Source organism: Antechinus flavipes, chromosome 4, assembly GCF_016432865.1.
Source record: "Antechinus flavipes isolate AdamAnt ecotype Samford, QLD, Australia chromosome 4, AdamAnt_v2, whole genome shotgun sequence".
Taxonomy (NCBI): domain Eukaryota; kingdom Metazoa; phylum Chordata; class Mammalia; order Dasyuromorphia; family Dasyuridae; genus Antechinus; species Antechinus flavipes.
Window position 1 is genome coordinate 426,262,086 of NC_067401.1, and position 19,763 is coordinate 426,281,848.

Genomic DNA, 19,763 nt, shown 5'->3' on the forward strand with positions numbered 1-19,763 from the left:
GCTTTGCCTCTTGTCTGATGCAATCATTTTCAAGATGCTTAATAATGACCCTTGACACGCTGAATTGGTGTTCGGGATGTTCAGTGTGTTGATTATTTCTACAAACTTTTTTTTAAATTATTGAAATTATATGCAAATGTAAATTATTTTTGTTGTTTTCTCATCAGAAATTTCTTTTTTTTAATTATTCGTTACATTCCTGTTAAAAGTAACTTTCTCTACTCTGGTAATAATAGTCATCTCTTTTCATATGTAGATAGTAAAATTTAAAAGAACTTACAGACTATTTTTTTCTGTGCTTCATTTAAAAAACTATAATTATTTTTGGAGGTAAGGGGAGAGGCAGGGGTTCTGTATATCTGCTGTTAATCCTAAATATCCTTAATATCAGATTATGATTGTGGAATTTTTCTTAGCAATGTGTTTTTAACATATGATTAGAACATTTTTACTTTAAGTCCAGGACAAATTCATTCCTTGTACTATTTCAGAAAAGCATTTTAAAGTAATATTACAAATATAAATTGTGCATGTTAATTTTCAGACAAGATGCTTCTCAGGGACCAGGATAATAAAAAATAAAAACAACTGTTTTATTTTATAACTTTCAGACTGCAAGCAAGAGTATTTTAAATTAAATATTAACTTGATTCTTTGTGAAATATTTGTCATTCTGAATCTTCAGTCTTATTTAAATTGAACAAATAATTCATCCATTCATCTTTCTGTGCCATTTTCCACATCAGTGAAATGTCAGCTCTTATCAATTATACCTACTGATTAGAGCAACAAGAGAATTAGAACTTTGAATTATGACCACATTTTGGTTGTATTTCTCCTCACATGATGGTCTTTAGCATATAGCAGCTTCAAGAATCTAGAAATTGAAGTGATGGGAGACTGTTAGGTTGAAAAGGATATAAAATATGAAGAAATAAATAAAATAGACAAGTTTTGAATATACAGGATATTTAATTTATTGTCATATGTTCCCATTTCAAAGTCCTTCTGTCTTTATTGAGTATATTCCTAAAGATAGTATCTGTTTTACAAGAAATCTAATTAGGATCAGTACAGCTTCTGGAAAATATTCAGTAAAAGCATGAATAAGTTAGAGACTGACAGGAGAGTGTGGACAGACACTGGAGACATAAAGAAATTCCATGCATTTCATGGTAAGGGGGATCAAATAGCACAAATCAAAACATTGCTTCTTTGGATGTGGTATTTTAATATTTGCAAGCATGCCAAAAATGTTTCATTAAGTTAAGTGTGAAATATATTTCATATAAAAAAGATTGTATTTCTCTTGATAATTTTTGTATACTTGAAACACATGAAACTTAATTTTAAAAATTGCTATATATAGATATATAATATTTTATGTTGTGAACTCTAAACTTTCTTTTTATTATTTTCTGTTACTCAAATAATTCTATCATCATGATAAAATATACATTTGTTCATAAAATTTTATTGTAATAAAATCTTAATGCTTTAATTTATTTGATAGGACAGTTTCTAATCTACACTTCCACAAAAGTTACTTTTTCTCTGTCAAAGTAACTAAAGTTTTAATAATAACATTGATAATAGTTAATAGCAGATGCCCTACCTTCTTTCAAAGTAATAAAAGTTTGAATAATAACAAAAACAATTACAACTAACATTTATTTGGTGCCTACCATGTGTCAGTCACTATGCAAGCATTTTACAAATGTTACCTCATTTGATATTCCTTATTTTGTGAGGGAGGTGCTGTTTTTATCCCCATTTTACAGTTGTGGAAACTGAGGCAAACAAGCCAAATGACATACCCAGGGTCAACTAGTAAGTTAATGGATGAGGGTCACATTTGAACTCAGGTTTTCCTGATTCCAGTCACAGTGTTCTGTGCACTATGGTGCCACCTAGTGGCAGTTGCCTTGGTAGTAATCTATAAAGACTCATGATTTTGATACTGTCAATCAGTAGATAACTCATTCACATCCCAAAATACATTCTTATCATTCAGTGCAAGAGCACTGAGGTATTTCTAAAAGCTCAAACTTCCTAATATGAAGCCAATGCCAGAGCACAAATACGCCAGAGATTCTTCTTGAAAATAAGTAGATTTACAACTTAGCTTTTTAAAATTGACCCATTTTACTAGATTAATTACTTGAATTTTAAATTGCACAAACATTTATGGATAGGGACTCTATAACTTATGTTTCTTCACTGACTGGTCTCTTCATGTTGGAGAATTACAGTGGGGAAAGAAAATTTGCCAAGGCAAATAGTCTTATCACTTTATTTGAAAATAACTGGGGTGTAGGTATGGAATATTTATCGTCACTACAGTGTTTATCTCCATAACCCCATGAACTGTTTTAATGTGTGGCTGTAGCATCAGTTTTCTCTGTTTCCAAGTTTTGAATGTTTCATGATTTCCTGAGAGATGTTTGGGTGAGGTTGAAATAGATAAGGCTCCATAATCACTGAAGTGTTTGAAGTACTTAGTAACTGAATTGATGATTGTAGTAGAATTAATTACTCCAGTTTATTCTTTTGTAATCTGTGTTTATATTTTCAGAAAATTTTTTTACAGAAAGTTGATAGATTCTGTGAATCGTTGTAAACTAATGTGATGCAACATATAATATTATTTAAAAGTACTTAGTAATTTAATTTGCCGTAAAAAATTTATTCAGATATTACTGATAGAATTTGCTAATAATATCTGTATTATTACAGCTAAATCTATCTGTAAATACATAGATATTTACATCTAAAGATAAAAGATTTAAAATTTTTTCTGAATAAATGGAAATCTGAACTATAGTGCATAGTGCCTTATGATATTAATTACTATGGTATAATCCAGAAAACTAGAAAAAAATAGTTAAAGAATAGATCAATAGATTTTCCATAGATCATTATACTTGGTTAATAAATATAAAATGAATTTTGAAATTTTTATTGTTCATGCTGTTTTTGAAGAGGACCAGGGATATCACAGGTTGATGTCTTGGGGGTGAATTGGATTTGAGTGTGACAGAGTTAAACAAAATCATCAGCTTCCCTCTCTGTTCCTGAGTTATATCAATGTCAGTGGCAAGACAAAAGTCAAGGATATGGGCATTGGCCAGGATGCAGTCAGTGTCTGATCATGCTCTAAGCACTTCACAGCTTCAGCCACCTTCCTGGCCATTGGAACACATTGTTTTCATTTACCCATTCTGCTACATCACAAATGGTTGGAGGCCTATTGATTACCCTCCAACCTGGTTTAGACTGTCTGCTGAGGCGGTTTACAGAAGGTGATTTCTGAACCTGCTCTAGTTTCTTGGAGCCCCTCGTGAAGATCAAGGGAAGGTGGAAACCAAAGACAGATAAGTAGCCTCATGCAGGAGGGGCTAATCCTTTTGAAGACCCCGTGTGCCTCCTTAGTTTTGTTGGAACATTCACAAAGTCCTGTTCTGCTGCCTCTTTTGCTTACAAGTGACTCTGGATTCTTGAAGGGCATGCCAAGAGAATCTAGCTCTGATAAGTTCTGCTATGCTGGGAAAGCTTCAGGTATGATACTGGCAAAAAGGTTGAATTGTTTGAGAACATGATGATTTTTTTTGTTGTTAATGGCAACATGAAACAGAAACACAAAGTGGCCTTCTGTTCTCCATGATCCCCATCTATTTTTTCATTGATGTAGAATAAAAAGGGGGCAAAGGGAGCTTTGAGAATCACACATGCCTTAGATTATCTATAAATATTAGCTTTATATTTTGCCTATAAGAACCTTGTTCATAAGTGAATGGTCAGACTTTTATTAATCTAATTTATTAAAACTTTTTATTTACAAAACATATGCATGGACAATTTTCCAACATTGACCCTTGCATAACCTTTTGTTCCAAATTTTCTCCTCCTTTTCCCCATCCCCTCCCCTAGTTTGAAGGTAGTCTAATATATGTTAAATATATTGAAATACATGTTAGATCCAATATATGTATACATATTTATACAGTTATCTTGTTGCACAAGAAAAATTAGATCAAGAAGGAAGAAAAAGGAAAAACTGAAAAAGAAAAAAATTGCAAGCAAATAACAAAGAGGGTGAGAATGCTATGTTGTGTTCTACACCCTGTTCCCACGGTTCTCACTCTGAGTGTAGATGGTTCTTTTCATCATTGCACAAAAATCATTTGATTTAAATCAGTTTCCATGATGAGATCAAGCAGACCTATAATCATCTCAATGTTGGAGCCACGTTCATCAGAATTGATTGTTGTGTAGTCTTGTTGTTGCTATGTATAATGATCTGCTGGTTCTGCTCATTTCACTTAGTACCAGTTCATGTGAGTCTCTCCAAGCCGCTCTGAAATCATCCTGCTGGTTATTTCTTACAGAACAATAGTATTCCGTAACATTCATATACCACAATTTATTCAGTCATTCTCCAGTTGATGGGCATCCATTCAGTTTCCAGTTTCTTGCCACTACAAAGAGGGCTGCCACAAACATTTTTGCACATGTGGGTCCCTTTCCCTCTTCTAGGATCTCTTTGGGATATAATATCAATGAAAACATTGTTGGATCAAAGGGTATACACAGTTTGTAACTTTTTGAGTAGAGTTCCAAACTGCTCTCCAGAATGGTTGGACCCATTCACAGTTCCAGTTTTCCCAACAGTGTATCAGTGTCCCAGTTTTCCTGCATCCCCTACAACATTCATCATCATCTTTTCCTGTCATCTTGGCCAATCTGAGAAGCGTATAGTGATATCTCAGAGTTGTCTTAAACATTCATCATTATCTTTTCCTGTCATCTTGGCAATCTGAGAAGCGTGTAGTGATATCTCTGAGTTGTCTTAATTTGCATTTCTCTGATCAGTAATGACTTGGAGCACCTTTTCTTGTGTCTAAAAATAGTTTCAATTTCTTTATCTGAAAATTGTTCATGTCCTTTGATCATTTATCAATTGAGGAATGGCTTAAACTATATTTATAAATTTGAGTCAATTCTCTATATATTTTAGAAATTAGGCCTTTATCAAATCCTTTGGATGTAAAAATGTTTTCCCAATTTATTGCTTCCCTTCCAGTCTTGTCTGCATTACTTTTGTTTATACAAAAACTTTTTAAATTAATCAAAATTATCTTATTTTATGATGAATAATGATTTCTAGTTCTTCTTTGGTCACAGATTCTTTCCTCCTCCACAAATCTAAGAGGTAAAACTATCCTATGTTTTTCTAATTTGTTTATAGTATCATTCTTTATGTCTAGATCATAAACTCATTTCGACCTTTTCTTGGTGTTAGATGTGGGTCTGTGCCTACTTTCTGCCATACTAGTTTCCAATTTTCCCAGCAGTTTTTGTCAAATAGTGAATTCTTAATCCCAAAAGGTGGAGCCATTGGGTTTGTCAAATACTAGATTGTTATAGTCATTGGCTATTTTGTCCTGTGAACCTAACCTATTTCACAATGATCATCTTCTCTATTTCTTTGGCAATACTAAATGGCTTTGATGACCGCTGCTTTATAATATAGTTTTAGAACTGGTACAGCTGGGCCACCTTCATTTGCTTTTTTCTTCATTAATTCCTTTGAAGTTCTTGACCTTTTGTTCTTCCAGATTAATTTTGGTTGTTATTTTTTCTAGTTCAGTAAACTAGTTTCTTGGGAGTTTGATTGGTATAACACTAAATAAATAAATTTAAAACTGGTTATTTTAAGAACAGGAAATGACTCATTATTGAGATAGGAGTCGTTCTTGAATTAGCTGTGTTATCAGGCTACCTACTTATTAGTGTGAAAATCAAATTTTCATATAGCTACAAGATTAAAAATGAGAAAAGATAAGTTTTCAATTACAACGCCAATATGACCTGTTCAACTGTTATTTTAACAAAAAAGGGGGGATATGGACAAAAGAAAGAACGTTGATAGTAATTATGACAGTTTTGTATAAAGTTCATTTGATTTAAATCAGTTTCCATGATGAGATCAAGTAGACCTATAAATGTGTGAAATTTCTCATAAAATAATTTTATGTAGATAAAAAAAAATTGAGGAAAGTTAATTAAAGAGACACCTGTCTTTAAAGAAAAGAACAATAACAATAGATCCTATTTCGGGATGAGGAGGAGAGAAAGGAAGCAGTATTGAAGAGAAATGGAGGAAAATTAAATATAAACCTAATTCATAACTTTAAATGTGAATATATCAAGCAATCCAATAAAATAAAAGTGAACAATAAATTTAATGGGAAAATTAACCCCACAATCTTTTCCTTACATGAAATATTATTAAAAGGCAAAGATAGCCAGAATAAAAATAATGATCTGGAATAAATTTCATCTGTGTTGTGCCATAGTTCCCTTTTATTGTCCTGATTCAGGTTCTCTAATTGTCCTGTCTCAGGTTCCCTAAATTGTCCTGCCTCGGTTTCCCTGAATTGTTCTGCTTCTGTTCCTAATTGTTCTGCTCAATCCTACAACATTACCTCTCCCTTCTAATCATGATTGATCCAGATAAGGAGAAAGATCTTCTATCTTAGACATCATCAGAATGTCCAGTGCCTCTCCCCATTCTGACATCCCAATTTATCAGAATGTCTGATGCTTCCCTTCACCCTGTCAGAACTGGATTGATAATCCATCCCCACTTTCAGTGCTCTGACACCACCCCTGCCTCAGTCTACCCCGGTAGCTAAGCCGTGTGTGTATATACTTCCTGGGAAGCACACATTAGCTGCTGGATGCTTTGGACATCAGCCCTGGGAGCATCATGTCCTCAGTACAATCTTTCCCTTTCAAATAAAATATTAAAAACTCTCTAATCTCTATCTTGCCTCAGTTTCTCTGGCATTACAGTATGCATCACATGAATCCAAAGCAAAAAAAAAAAAATTAGAAATTGTGATCATACCAGACAAAGCAAAAACAAAAAAATTATAAACTAAAAAGAGACAAACAAGGAAAGTTACAATATTCTGAAATGAAACTTGAATACAACAATGTCAGTATTAAACTTACATACTCTTAAATGCCTTAGCAACTAAATAAAAAAGGTGAAATTAATTGAATTACTGAAAGACACAGAATATAATAGTTGCAAAATTGAAAAAGAAAACAAAAAGCTGGAGAAACTAGAGCCAAAACACTTAAGGCACATTCTAAATTGCCTTGGTCGGGAAAAAATTTTTTTCCCTGTCCCTTTCTTAGTTCTGTTGCTCCAGTATTTGTTTTGAGACATTATTTAAATTGAGGGCAATTTGGGAGAGTCCAGGCAAATTCCTGCTTTTTCTCTACTATTTTCATATACTTTCTTTTTTTCTTTCTCTCTCTCTTTTGCTCTCTCTCCCTTTCTCTCTTTCTTTCTCTCTCCCTTTCTTCTTTTCCCCCCTCTCCTCGCTGTCTGTCTGTTCTCTCTCTCTTCCTTGATTTCACTACTGCTCGCTTTCTTTTTCTTAAAAAATTTATTTGTTATAAAGGATGGGGAAGAGATACTGGGGAAATTTTACATAATGTAAAAAACACAAGTTATAAGTAAAATTTATTTAAATTTTTTAAAAGATGAGCTAATAAAGTATGAGAGGGATAATATTGGTATTTGTGTGCTCCAATAGTATTCATGTAATGTCAAGAAAATATATGGAGGAATGACCTTGTGAATCATTTAATCTCTTTGGACCTTTTTTCCTGAAGAATGGAGATTTTGGCCTAGATAATGTTTGAGGTCCCTTATAGGTCTAGATCTATGATCCCATTTTTGTGTAAAGACACTCAGAATATTACTGGTCCTCTTTTGATGGAAGGTCACAGACAAAATTCATCAAAAATAGGCTTCAGCTTTGGTACATTATGGTGAGATCACCAGTCTATTAGAATATTTGAGAATTATAAAGTGAAATTGTATTTGTTAAAATGTCATATGTCTTCACTGTGTGATATATATTCATTGATAATACTTGGTTGTTTTAGATGCCAAGGAAGGGGAAATTACTGTCAACTATAAGCATCTACCTTTTAAAAGAATTTCAACCTAATCTCTCTTTGCAATGAGATTACTTCTTAATTATTCAAGGTCTGGTTTTCCAGTATGTGAATTGTGTAAACTCTTTGCTTCACTTCTTTATCTTCCTTACAGCCTACCTTTGTACCATTCTTTTTTCATTCTCACTTGAAATGTTAATTAAGCAGGAAACTAGGGTGAACATACTACTATACAGGAGGTTTATACTATTGAATAAAATGAAAAAAAAAATCTATGGATTGTATTTATTTACATGGCTTACTTTACATAAGTATAAATTCATTACACAACCATACCCTTTGTTTAGGGACAGAAATAAGTTTATTTTCCTAAATTAATCAGATTGAAAATATCCAGCTAAGCTAGAATTTCTAGGAAATTGGAATAAGAAAGTTCTTTCCCAGTAAGTACTCATAACCTCATAATTTCTCTGCTTTTTATTGTTACAGAAAAAAAAGAAAAATCCAGCAAGCCTAAAGATCCACCTCCTTTTGAAGGAATGGAGGTAAGACTACACTTTAATAGGAAGTTGAGTTTAAAATATAGTAGCTAAATAACTATTGTTTGTTTTTCTTTAAATAATGACAGCAACCAAATTAATGAAGTGTAGAGGTTTTTTAAAAATGACACTGAAAAAGAACATTTTTTATGATTATTGCTAAAAAAAAAACCAAAACCAGTTTCTTAAACAATAAAGAGAAATAATGTTGACTATGACTTATATGCCATGATTTTTTATAATAAGATGGATAAAATTGTTTTATTGAATGGTCCTTTTAGTCTGTTACAATTCCAACAAATTATTCAGCACAATATTTAAGACAATCTACATTTGGAATAACACTAATTCCAATTTTTAGAGCATGTGCTTTCTTTTATATTTTGTGCTTTTATAATCACTACTGCCCTAGTTTTCCAATCCTACATGTCCAGTTCTTTCCACAACAAAAAGAGGTCCATTATAATTCTCTTAGAAATTTCTCATTGTAAGAGGGAGTATTAATTCCAATCTTGTACCAAAAAATAAATTCTTGTTTTGCTCTTATACATTAGGTATAATTTTTTTCCAGCATAGTATTTTCTACCTCTCTTTTTGTTTATTTCAGATTGATGAAGTGGCTAACATTAATGATATGGATGAGTACATTGAATTGTTGTATGAAGATATTCCTGACAAGGTGCGCGGTTCTGCCTTGATTCTGCAGCTTGCTCGGAACCCTGATAACTTGGAAGAACTACTGCTCAATGGTGATTTACACACATTCTGATTTTATTTCATTATATTTTTTTAAAAGTTATTTAACATTTTTCCCCAGTTATATTTAAAACAACTTTTTTACATTTGTTTTTAAAATTTTTGAATTCCAAATTCTCTCTCTTAAACCCCAGCCCCAATCCCCATTAAAAAGTCACATGTGAAGTTATGCAAAATATTTCCCTAAGTCATGTGAAATAAAATATAAATCAACAAACAACAAACAAAAAACCCTTAAGAAAAATAAAGTTAAAAAATAAAAATAAGAGAGTAGGTTTCAATCTGTATTCAGACACAATTAGTTACTTCTCCAGGAATGGATAGGATTTTTCATCATAAGTCCTTTAGAATAGTAGTGGATTATTTTACTGCTGAGAATAGTAAAATCATTTACAGCTGGTCATCTCAGAATATTGCTATTACTTTTGGATATAGCACATTTCATTTTTTTTTCCTTTCCTTTTTTTTTTTTAATTATAACTTTTTATTGACAGAACCTATGCCTGAGTAATTTTTTTACATTATCCCTTGCACTCACTTCTATTCTGACTTTTCCCCTCCCTCCCTTCACCCCCTTCCCCAGATGGCAAGCAGTCCTATACATGTTGAATATGTCACCGTAAAACCTAGATACAATATATGGATAGCACATTTCACTTTGCTTGAGTTCATGGAGAACTTGCCAGGTTTTTTTCTGAGAGCATCCTACTCATCATTTCCCATAAAACAATAATTCATCATAATTACATACCAGAATTTATTCAGCCATTCCCCAAATTGATGTGCATCCCCTCAATTTCCAATTTTTTGCCCAGAGAAGAGAGCTGGTATAAATATTTTCATGCATATAAGCCTTTTTCCTTTTTTAAAAAATCTTTGGGACTCATGCCTAGGAGTGGTACTATTAAGTTAAAGGATTTGCATGAATTTAAAGCTCTTTGGGAATAGATCATATCTTTTGATCATTTATCAGTAGGGGTATTATTTTTTATAAATTTGACTCAATTTCCTCTATGGCTTTATCAGAGAAACTTGCTTCAAAATTACTATTGCTAACTGTATTTCCCTGTAGTGTTTTCTGGTTGTTTTTCTGGAGTTCTCTGGCCCAGCCTTCGTTTCAGCAGAGTAATCACCACCAGAATAGCCAGGGATAAAGTCCAAATTCTTTATTACTTTCTTGTGGCCTTCTGATGAGACTTGGTTTCAGTGGAGAAATGAAGGAGAACAGACAGGCCTGCCACCACAGTGGTGTGAGATGGAATGAATGAATTTGGCTGAGCTTGTCCCAGCTTATATAATTATATTATCATAATCTTGTAGAATAGGTGTCAATCTTGTAGAATTATATTAAGTACTAAGTACCTGTACTAAACTAGAGAACTATTAATCACCATGCTAAACTAGATAACCATTGTCTTATCAAATCCACTGGGTTAGCACCTTCTTAGAATCCTTGTTTCAAGTATAGAGTTTGGGCCCATAACATCTCCCACTTTCTTTTGTTTTAGAACATAGGTGGTCACACCCTCCCTGACTTCTCAGAAAAAGGGGGTGAAAGCACCATAAAAGGAGGTGATCATGTCCTTCCTGACATCTCAGAAAGGGAGATGAAAACACCTAAAGGAAATGGGGAATCAAACCAGATTAGCGGGTTTCTGAAGGGTCTTACTTGAAACAGGTATACATAAATTCATCAACATGAAAGGTATTACAAACAAACAACATGAATCAACATGAGGAATTATACATGTCCATAAGTCTTAGAAATAGTCCAAAACCAATCTATGGTTCATTACTTCATGTGTCAGGAAATCCAATAATTCCTGAAAGTTTTGAAGTCCTGCAATAGTCTGTTTCATCATGTGTCAGGGAATCCAATGATTCCTGCAGATTTTGAAGTCCTGTATCAGTCTTACCATGTCTCAGGGAATCCCAAGATTACTGCTGGTTTTGAAGTTCTGCAACAGTCTTATCAACAATTTTTCAACTTAGGGAATCCAGTGATTCCTGCTGGTTTTAAAGTCCTGCAACGGTCTCATTATCAGCTATGCTCTTTCAGTGTAAGATGTTTCTTAGGTTTTCTCCTTTGTTTTGAGGTTTTTCTCTTTTTCTATCTCTCTCCAGGTGCTCGTTGCTACCTATCTGATTCCTTCTCCATCTGTAGAGATGCAAGCAAACCCTTTCCCCCAAGCAGTTAACCAATCTAGTCCTTTCCATTCACCATTTTCTGGATCTTTCCTCATCATCTAGCAATTACATTGGAGCTGCTCATTCATTATATTGGAACTGTTCACACTGGACACTGCCCTTCTGTTGAGTTAAAAAGCCTGTATTCTCCCCAATTGTAATCCCTTTCTTCCATCTGATTGCTTTTCTGCTGATTGATCACATTAGAGTCCTGAACTTCTAAAGACTCTCGAGGTGTAAACTCAGCTGCCATGATGCCCTATCTGCTTTTTGCCTGGGGCCCTGGAACTGTGCCCTGCCTCTCATTCAATCTACATTCTGAGGCCCAGTGGAAGCCCTTGTTGCATTTTGTACATGGGGTTTGGGGTCTTGCTCTCTCATCCTGTCTTCTCACTCTGTGTAATTAACTGTGCCGAAGTGTCTGCATGCTGACCTTTACTTGCTAGTTGGTCAAAGGTGATCTGTATATTAACTCCAGTTTGCCTATTTCGTTGGGCTTATATTCTACATAGTTCACTATACAACAAAAGCCACAACAAGTTTTGTCCAGGTTATAAACATGTCTTTGCTATGGATTTCCAATCACTAGGGGTTAAAATTTCATAAGCCAAATTCTCTAATACTATCTTAACATAGACCATATAGTCCCATAAAGAGTGCAACCCTTTTTTCAAATTTTTAATTTTTTCCAGATCAAAAGGAGTGTGTCTTCTTCTTTGTTGACCTGAAGAGTCAAACTCTTTAATAACAGGGTATACTTCTATTAAATCAAATAATGTCCTTCATTTTTAGCTTTAACTAGTACCTTTTGTAATCTTGTCATAGGCTGCTTCATAGGTGGTACTGATTGTGTCACTGTCCCTCCCCCTCCTCCTCCCTCCACCCATGAAGGGTTATTGAGGTGGGGTAGATCAGGGGATGGGGAATGCCCTAATGGTTCCTGCTGTGAAGCACCACACTACTTAATTTCATCAGCCTTGTACTTAATTCCATTCTTGTCTAATTCTAATTTGGTTAAATATTCTGGGAATTTCCATTTGGGCATCTCTTTCAGTTTGATGGATTCTTTCAATTTCTACTTTATCCTCTAGTTTTAGAATATCAGGATAGTTTTTCTTGATAATTTTTTTTTGTCAACTAGCATTTTATTTTTATTATTATTATTTCTTTAAGAAGTATAAGAAAAACAAAACAAAAGAAATACAAAACAAAATAAAACAAAACAGAACATTGTCATGTGCTCAGCAGAACATCAAGGAGGATTCAAAATATATAACAATAAATTCCCAATTCAAGAAAGGTTATATCATAGTAGAAGAAATTATATTCACGAGTGTCCATCTTTTCTTTACTTTCTTGTAGTTCTTTTGTTCTCTCTTGGGTACCTTTTTTTTCTCATACTAAACAGAACTAAAGGGGAAAAAATGTGCAGTTAGAGTTCACTATAGATTTAAACGAAGCTAATCTCAACTGGGCTCATTCATTATATCACTTACCACAGCGCTTGTATCAGGACTTTTCCCCCAGTCTGTTAACACAACAGTAAACATGCTCATGTTTCAGGACTTTTCCCCCAGTCTGTTAACACAACAGTAAACATGCTCATGTTTGACTTCATTTAAAAAGAAAACCTAGTACATCTCAGCATTCCCCACTAGTCATCATTCTATTTCTCTCCTCCCCTTCTCAGCAAGTTCCTTTAAAAAGTCATCCATACTTCCTTTACTTTGCTCTAAACTAAATGCAGTCTGGCTTCAGACCTCATTCAGATCAGACTTCTGTCTCCAAAAATATTAGTGATCTCTCAATTGACAAATCTCTCCATCTTTATCCTTCTTGATTTTTATAGCACTTTGATACCATTGACTCATTTCTCCTCCTAGATATTCTCTTCTTTTTGAATTTTGGTGATAATTGTGGTTTTCTTTTCCCCATGTGATGTCTCCTTTTTAGTCTCCTTTGCTGGGTCTCCTTGCACATCACATTCACTAGCATGGGTGTCTTAACAGGATTCTGTCCTGCACCCTTGTCTCTTTCCTCCCTCATTTGGTGATCTCATCAGCTCCCATGAATTCATTTATCACCTTTATTCAGACTGTTTCCAGATCTGCTTATCTAGCTGCACTCTCTCTTGCCTTCAGATGCCACATCACCAACCAGCTGCCTACTGAACATTTTCACCTGGAGGCGCTATAGACATTTCAGACTCAGCATTTCCAAAAGAGAACAAATTCTCCCTCCTCCAAACTGTTACTGTCAAGGGTGTCACTGTCACTACCGTCACTCAGTTTCATAACCTCTGGATTATCCTTGACTCCTCACTGTTGTTCACTCCACATAATCAAATCTTACAGTTTTTTTTCTCTATGATGACTCTAACAACACAGCTAGTAACCCTCCTCAGGCCCTGTTATCACCTCACATCTGGATTCTCTCCTCACATTAATCTGCCCTCCATTCAGCCATTAAAGTGTTTTCCTGAAGTACCAGTCTGACCAGGTTACCACCCTACTCAGTAAATTCCATTAGCTCTCTTATGTCCTATAGGATAAATACTGCCTCTGGTATTCAGAGCCCTTCATAATCTAGCCCACTACTACCTTTCCAGTCTTCTTACACCTTAGTCTCTGCCATGTACCACTCTTTAATTCAGTAACACTGCCCTCCCTACCTGTCTGTTCCATAAACAGAATGGTCTGTCTCTCTCTCAGCTTTAGATATTTCCTCTGGCTTCTTCCATGACTGGAATGTCCCCTCATCTCCTGAATTTCCAATTAAAATTTCAACTAATTCAGAAAATCTTTCTTAAATCCTAATTATTTCCTGTTCATCTGGAATATAGCTTGTTTGTATGGATTTGTTGTCCCTCGAATTAGGTTATAAACTCCAAAAGACAAGAGCTACCTGGTTAAAAGAGGGAAGAATATGCAAATATATTGTTGTATACAGAAATTTATATTTACCTAGCAGTAGAGGGCAAAGAAGTTAAAGGAAAGAGTGAGGGGGGCAGAAAAGAGGAAGGATAGATTAAGGGAGGGCAGTAGTCAGAAATAAAACAGACCTTTAAAGAGAGGAAGAGATGGGGAAGAAAAGGGAAAAGAGAAGAGAATGGGAATGTAGGGAAATATGGTGGAATTTGAAGGGATTAACTCACCTATGAAATAGAAGATAATAGAATGAATTAGAAACAGAATTCAACTATCTTTATAAGAAAGATATTTGAAAAAGGGGCTGGACCAAAATATATTACACTTCAACTAAACTAAAAAAGAGAGAAATAGCAATCATCTCAGAAAAAGCAAAAGAAAATATAGAGATAAACATAGCTATATTTTAGTAAAAGATGGCATAGAGGTGACGCGGTGGGTAGAGCATTTTGATTCCTCCAGCCCTGGAATCAAGAGGATCTGAGTTCAAATTCAGCCTCAGACACTTAACACTTCCTAATGTGTGACCCTAGGCAATTCATTTAACCACAATTGCCTCTGGGGGAAAAAAAACAACCAAAGAAACCCAAACCAAAAAAAAATAATAATAAAATATATATATATATATCATGTACAATGAAAAGTTAATGAATTTAAAGAAGAAAATAAGACGGTAATACTATAATGTTGAGGGATTTCAATTTACTCCTCTCAGACCTAGAAAAATTTAACCTTAAAATAAAGTAGAAAAAAAAATAAAGAGATGAATAAAATTTTTGAGAAGTTAGAAATGATAGATTTATGGGGAATATTGAACAGGAAAAAAAAGAAGTATATTTCTTACTTATTTCTTAGCTGCTTTTACAGAAATTGACAACATATTTGAGCATAAAAACACATCACAAATGCAGAAAAGTAAAAATGCTAAATGCATCTTTATCACCCATAATAAAATAGAAATTATATTCAGAAAAGGACCTTTGATGTAGATTAAAAATTAATTGGAATTAATTCACTCAATCCTAAAGAATAAGTGGATCAAAAACATCATAGAAACAATAAATTCTTTAAAGTTGATCACAACAATGAGACAAAATTCAAAAATTTGTAGCCAAAGTGTGTATGTTAGCAAATGTACAACAGAGAAGAAATTTTATATTTCTGAATGATTACATCAGTGAAAAAGAAGAGTAGATCAATGGATAGTATTGTAAAGAACAACAGAAGCAGCAAATTAAAAACCTTCAATTAAACACCAAAATAGAAATAAAAGGTGAAATGAACAAAATTGAAAATGTATAAAAAATAAGATGTTGAATAACTAGAACTAGTACAAAAAACAAATTATCCCAAAAAGATAAAATCACAATCATTAAAGAAGAGATAAAAGCAATTAGTTGTTTTGCCCAGCATCATGCCAATAAAACTGACAATCTGAATGAAATTTAAGAATATTTACAAACTAAAAATTTCCTAGAATAACCAAACAAAAAATAGAATATATAAATAATCATATTTTAAAAAATAAATAGAAGAATTCATAAATTCCTAAACAGAAAAAAAAATTGAGTTCTAGAAACATTTAAATAATGAATTCCAATATTACATAAAATGTTTGAAAAAATAAAGAAGGGATACAACCAAACTCCTCCTATAACACAAATATGGTTTTGATGTATAACCAGAGAGAGTCAAAAGAGAGGGGAAAAGAAGTCTAATTTCCATAATAAACATTTACGTAAAAAAATTAAAATACTAACAAGGAGATTATAACAATATATTATGGTCATATTCGGACTATAATAACTAGGCTAGACTCATATCAGAAATATAGGACTTTCTCAACATTAGGAAAATAATAATATGATTGAATATGTTTTTTTTAATAACTTTTTATTGAAAGAACCCATGCCAGGGTAATTTTTACATTATCCTTTGCACTCACTTCTGTTCCGATTTTTCCCCTGCCTCCCTCCACCCCCTCCCTAGATGGCAAGCAGTCCTATATATGTTAAATATGTTGCAGTATATCCTAGATACAATATATGTTTGCAGAACCGAACAGTTTTCTTGTTGCACAGGGAGAATTGGATTATAATTGAATATGTTGACAAGAAAAACAACTGAAATTATATCAAATAGATGCATAAAAAGCTTTCAGCAAAATACAGCATCTGTTCTCAGTAAAAATACTAGAAAGCCTAGGAACAAATGCTTTTCTTAAAATGATAAGTAGTATCCATCAGAAATCAAGAGCCAGTATGATATGTGAGAAGTTTTTACAGTACAATCAGGAAATGATGCAAGTTTATTATCACCATTACTATTCAGTATTGAATTAGAAATGCTATCTACAGCAATAAGATAAGAAAAAGAAATTAAGGAAATTAGGATGAAGAAAGAGAAAAAACTATCACTTTTTATAAAATATATTTTTAATTAAAGAATCCTAATGAATCAACTAAAAAAACTAATTGAAACAATTAAAAAACAGAAAATTGTAGGATATAAAATAAATACTTATACCTCATTGTCATTTTGATAATTACTTATAGTATCCACTAGGAAGAGCTAGAAAGAGAAATTTCAGTTAAAACTACTACAAACAATATAAAATACATGATAATGCTGCTCAAAACACAAGAGCCATATGAATACAATTATAAAAATTATTATACAACTAAAGGCTAAAATAAATAATTGTAGTTATATTCTTATGGGAAGGCCAAGCCAATATAAAAATTACAATATTGCCTCAATGAATTTAATTTTTCAGTGCTAGACCAACTATCAAAAAATTACTTTATTTATCTAGAAAAAATATTAAGAAGATTCTCCTGGAGAGGGAAAAGTAAATATCTATCTATCTATCTATCTATCTATCTATATATCTCAATGGAATCAGGGGAAAAATGGCAAGGAAGGAAGCCTGGTAATTCCTGATCTCAAACTATTCCACAGAGTTGTAATTTTCAAAGCAGTTTAGGACTGTGAACAAAAATAAAGAGGTTGAAATAGATTTAAGTATACAATATACAGCAGAAGCAAATGAGCACAGCAGTGCAGTAGTGTTTGGATAAACTCAAAGATCCTAGAAGTTGGAGCAAGAGCTCATTATTTGATAGAAAGTATTGGGGAAACTGAGTAACAGTCTGGCAGAATCCAGCTAAAAAGGAACATCACACATTGTATATTAAGATAAGTTCTACTTGGGTACGTAATTTCAATATAAAGAGTGATATGAGCAAATTAGAGAAACATGGAAGAAATCACCTCTCTGATCTACAGATAAGGGAAGCATTCATGACCAAAGAGTAAGAGAGGTTACCAGGAGGCAACTCTGAAAGACTTAATTCTGATCAGCACAGTGATCAACCATAATTCTGAAGTACTCATGATGAAACATGCTGATGGACCAGGATATAAATGAAAGCATTTATTTTTCTTCTTTTTTCATCTTTTCTTTTTTCTTTCCTTTTTCTTTTCCTTTCTTTTCACATGACTAATAAATGAACTTGTTTTGTATGCCCGCATATTTTTAATGGATGTTGTTTTTCTAGCCTTCTCAATAAGTAAAGGAGGGACTGAGGGTGAGAAAGAATTTGGAACAGAAAATATAAAATAAAATTGAATTCTTAAAAAATGGGGAGGAGAAAATTACTATGTTAACACATATACCCTTTCACCTCCCCCCTCCAATAAACTCCATTGACTTCCAGTTTTAGAACTGAATATACAATCCCCTATTTGGCCACCATCTAGCTACTTCCTACCATTAACCATTATAATTCAGTTCTAACTAACTTTTCATGATCATTTATGGAACTTTGTTGACAAAGAATACTGAAGTAGTTTGCCATTTCTTTCCCCAGGAAATGAAGCAAACCGGGATTAAGTGATTTGCTCAGAGTCACACACTAGAGAAGTGTCTGAGTACAGATTTGAACTTGAGTAATGACTCCAGGCCCAGTGCCAATGTGCACTGCACTATGGCACCATCTTGCTGCTTCCTGACGATGGAATTGTTCTACCAGGAATAGCTCATTCATTCAGTTCAGGTTATCACATAGGAAAGGTTTTTAAAAACTGGATTGTACCCTGAGAAGGGTAAACAAGATGCTGAGTGGACTGGAACCATTTCATATGAGGATTTCTTAAAAGAACTAGGGATATTTAAGATGGAAAAATTAGAATACTTAGGGGAAGGGATGGGAAATTATTAGTGTGATATTTGAACATGTGAAGGCTGGTTTAGTTTGTCTCTAAGAACTAAGTTAACTAAGAACTAAGAACATCGAGAGGAAGCTGTAGAGCAGCAGATTTAAGTTTAAAATTTAACAAAAAATTAGAGGTGTCCAAAGATAGAATGAACTCCCTTAATTAACTAGGCAGTTCCTTATACTGGACTAGGAGTCCACAGAAATTTAGTTTCAAAAATAGGAAGTGTTTTAAGCTCTATCCCACAGGCTGTTGAAATGAACTTTCTTTTGGTAAAATTCTGTAACATAAATAAAAGGATCACTTAATTTACATTTACATTCTTAATGCAATTTTGTAGTTTTACAGTTTATAAATTATAATTTATTGAACATGTTTTCTGTCTAAAAACAGAGACTGATTTCTATCATCTTTCTTCACAATTCTAACATGTTAGCCTGATTGTTAATAGATGAAAGTCTTAACATTGTACTTGAAATGAGGTAGGTAATTATTATTTCAAAATTTTTTTCATCAGAAACTGCCCTTGGTGCATTAGCTAGAGTACTGAGAGAAGACTGGAAGCAAAGTGTAGAACTGGCTACTAACATAATATATATTTTCTTCTGCTTTTCCAGGTAAGTACAAGAATTATGAAACTAATGTAAATGCCTCTCGTATATTCCAATTTTTTATCATTCTAACATAGTATAATTTACAAAATAGATACAGAATAAATGTCCATTTATTTTTTTGATTTTGAAATTTTTTTTCAATTTTTGATTTTGAAGGTTATATTTTATGTAATAATTAAAGTGGCTTTCACACATTGTGACATAATTAAGTCTTACTACGTAGCTTTTTGAAAATTGTTTTTGAGGATAGCTTAGTGAGTAGCTACTAGAATCATAAGTATTAAAAATATGTTCTGAGTAATTCTGGGGTTTTGGCTTTAAATTTGAATTATGTTAGAAGTACTTAAAGAATGTCAATTCTGAGAGCAATAAAGTCTTACAGATTTCAAGTCTTCATTGTGCAATGTGTATATATTCCTTTATAAAAATATTGATTTATAATGTATATGACTTTATTTTACTATGTACCTAAAACCTGTTGCCTCAAGCTTGAATTGTACCTATTTCTATTAAATACATATATACATCTTTTCTTTTAATGT

General features: G+C 33.1%; 1 protein-coding gene across 4 annotated transcripts in view; it reads left to right on the forward strand.

Moving 5' to 3' along the window:
• Window positions 1-19,763, forward strand: part of KIFAP3 (kinesin associated protein 3) — a 217,352-nt gene that overhangs the window by 44,629 nt on the left and 152,960 nt on the right. For all 4 annotated transcript variants that reach the window (XM_051998975.1, XM_051998973.1, XM_051998971.1 and 1 more), the window contains exons 4-6: window positions 8,470-8,525; window positions 9,127-9,268; window positions 19,125-19,224. In XM_051998975.1, the coding sequence (XP_051854935.1) occupies window positions 8,470-8,525; window positions 9,127-9,268; window positions 19,125-19,224 (298 nt within the window). The remainder of the gene's footprint in view (window positions 1-8,469; window positions 8,526-9,126; window positions 9,269-19,124; window positions 19,225-19,763) is intronic.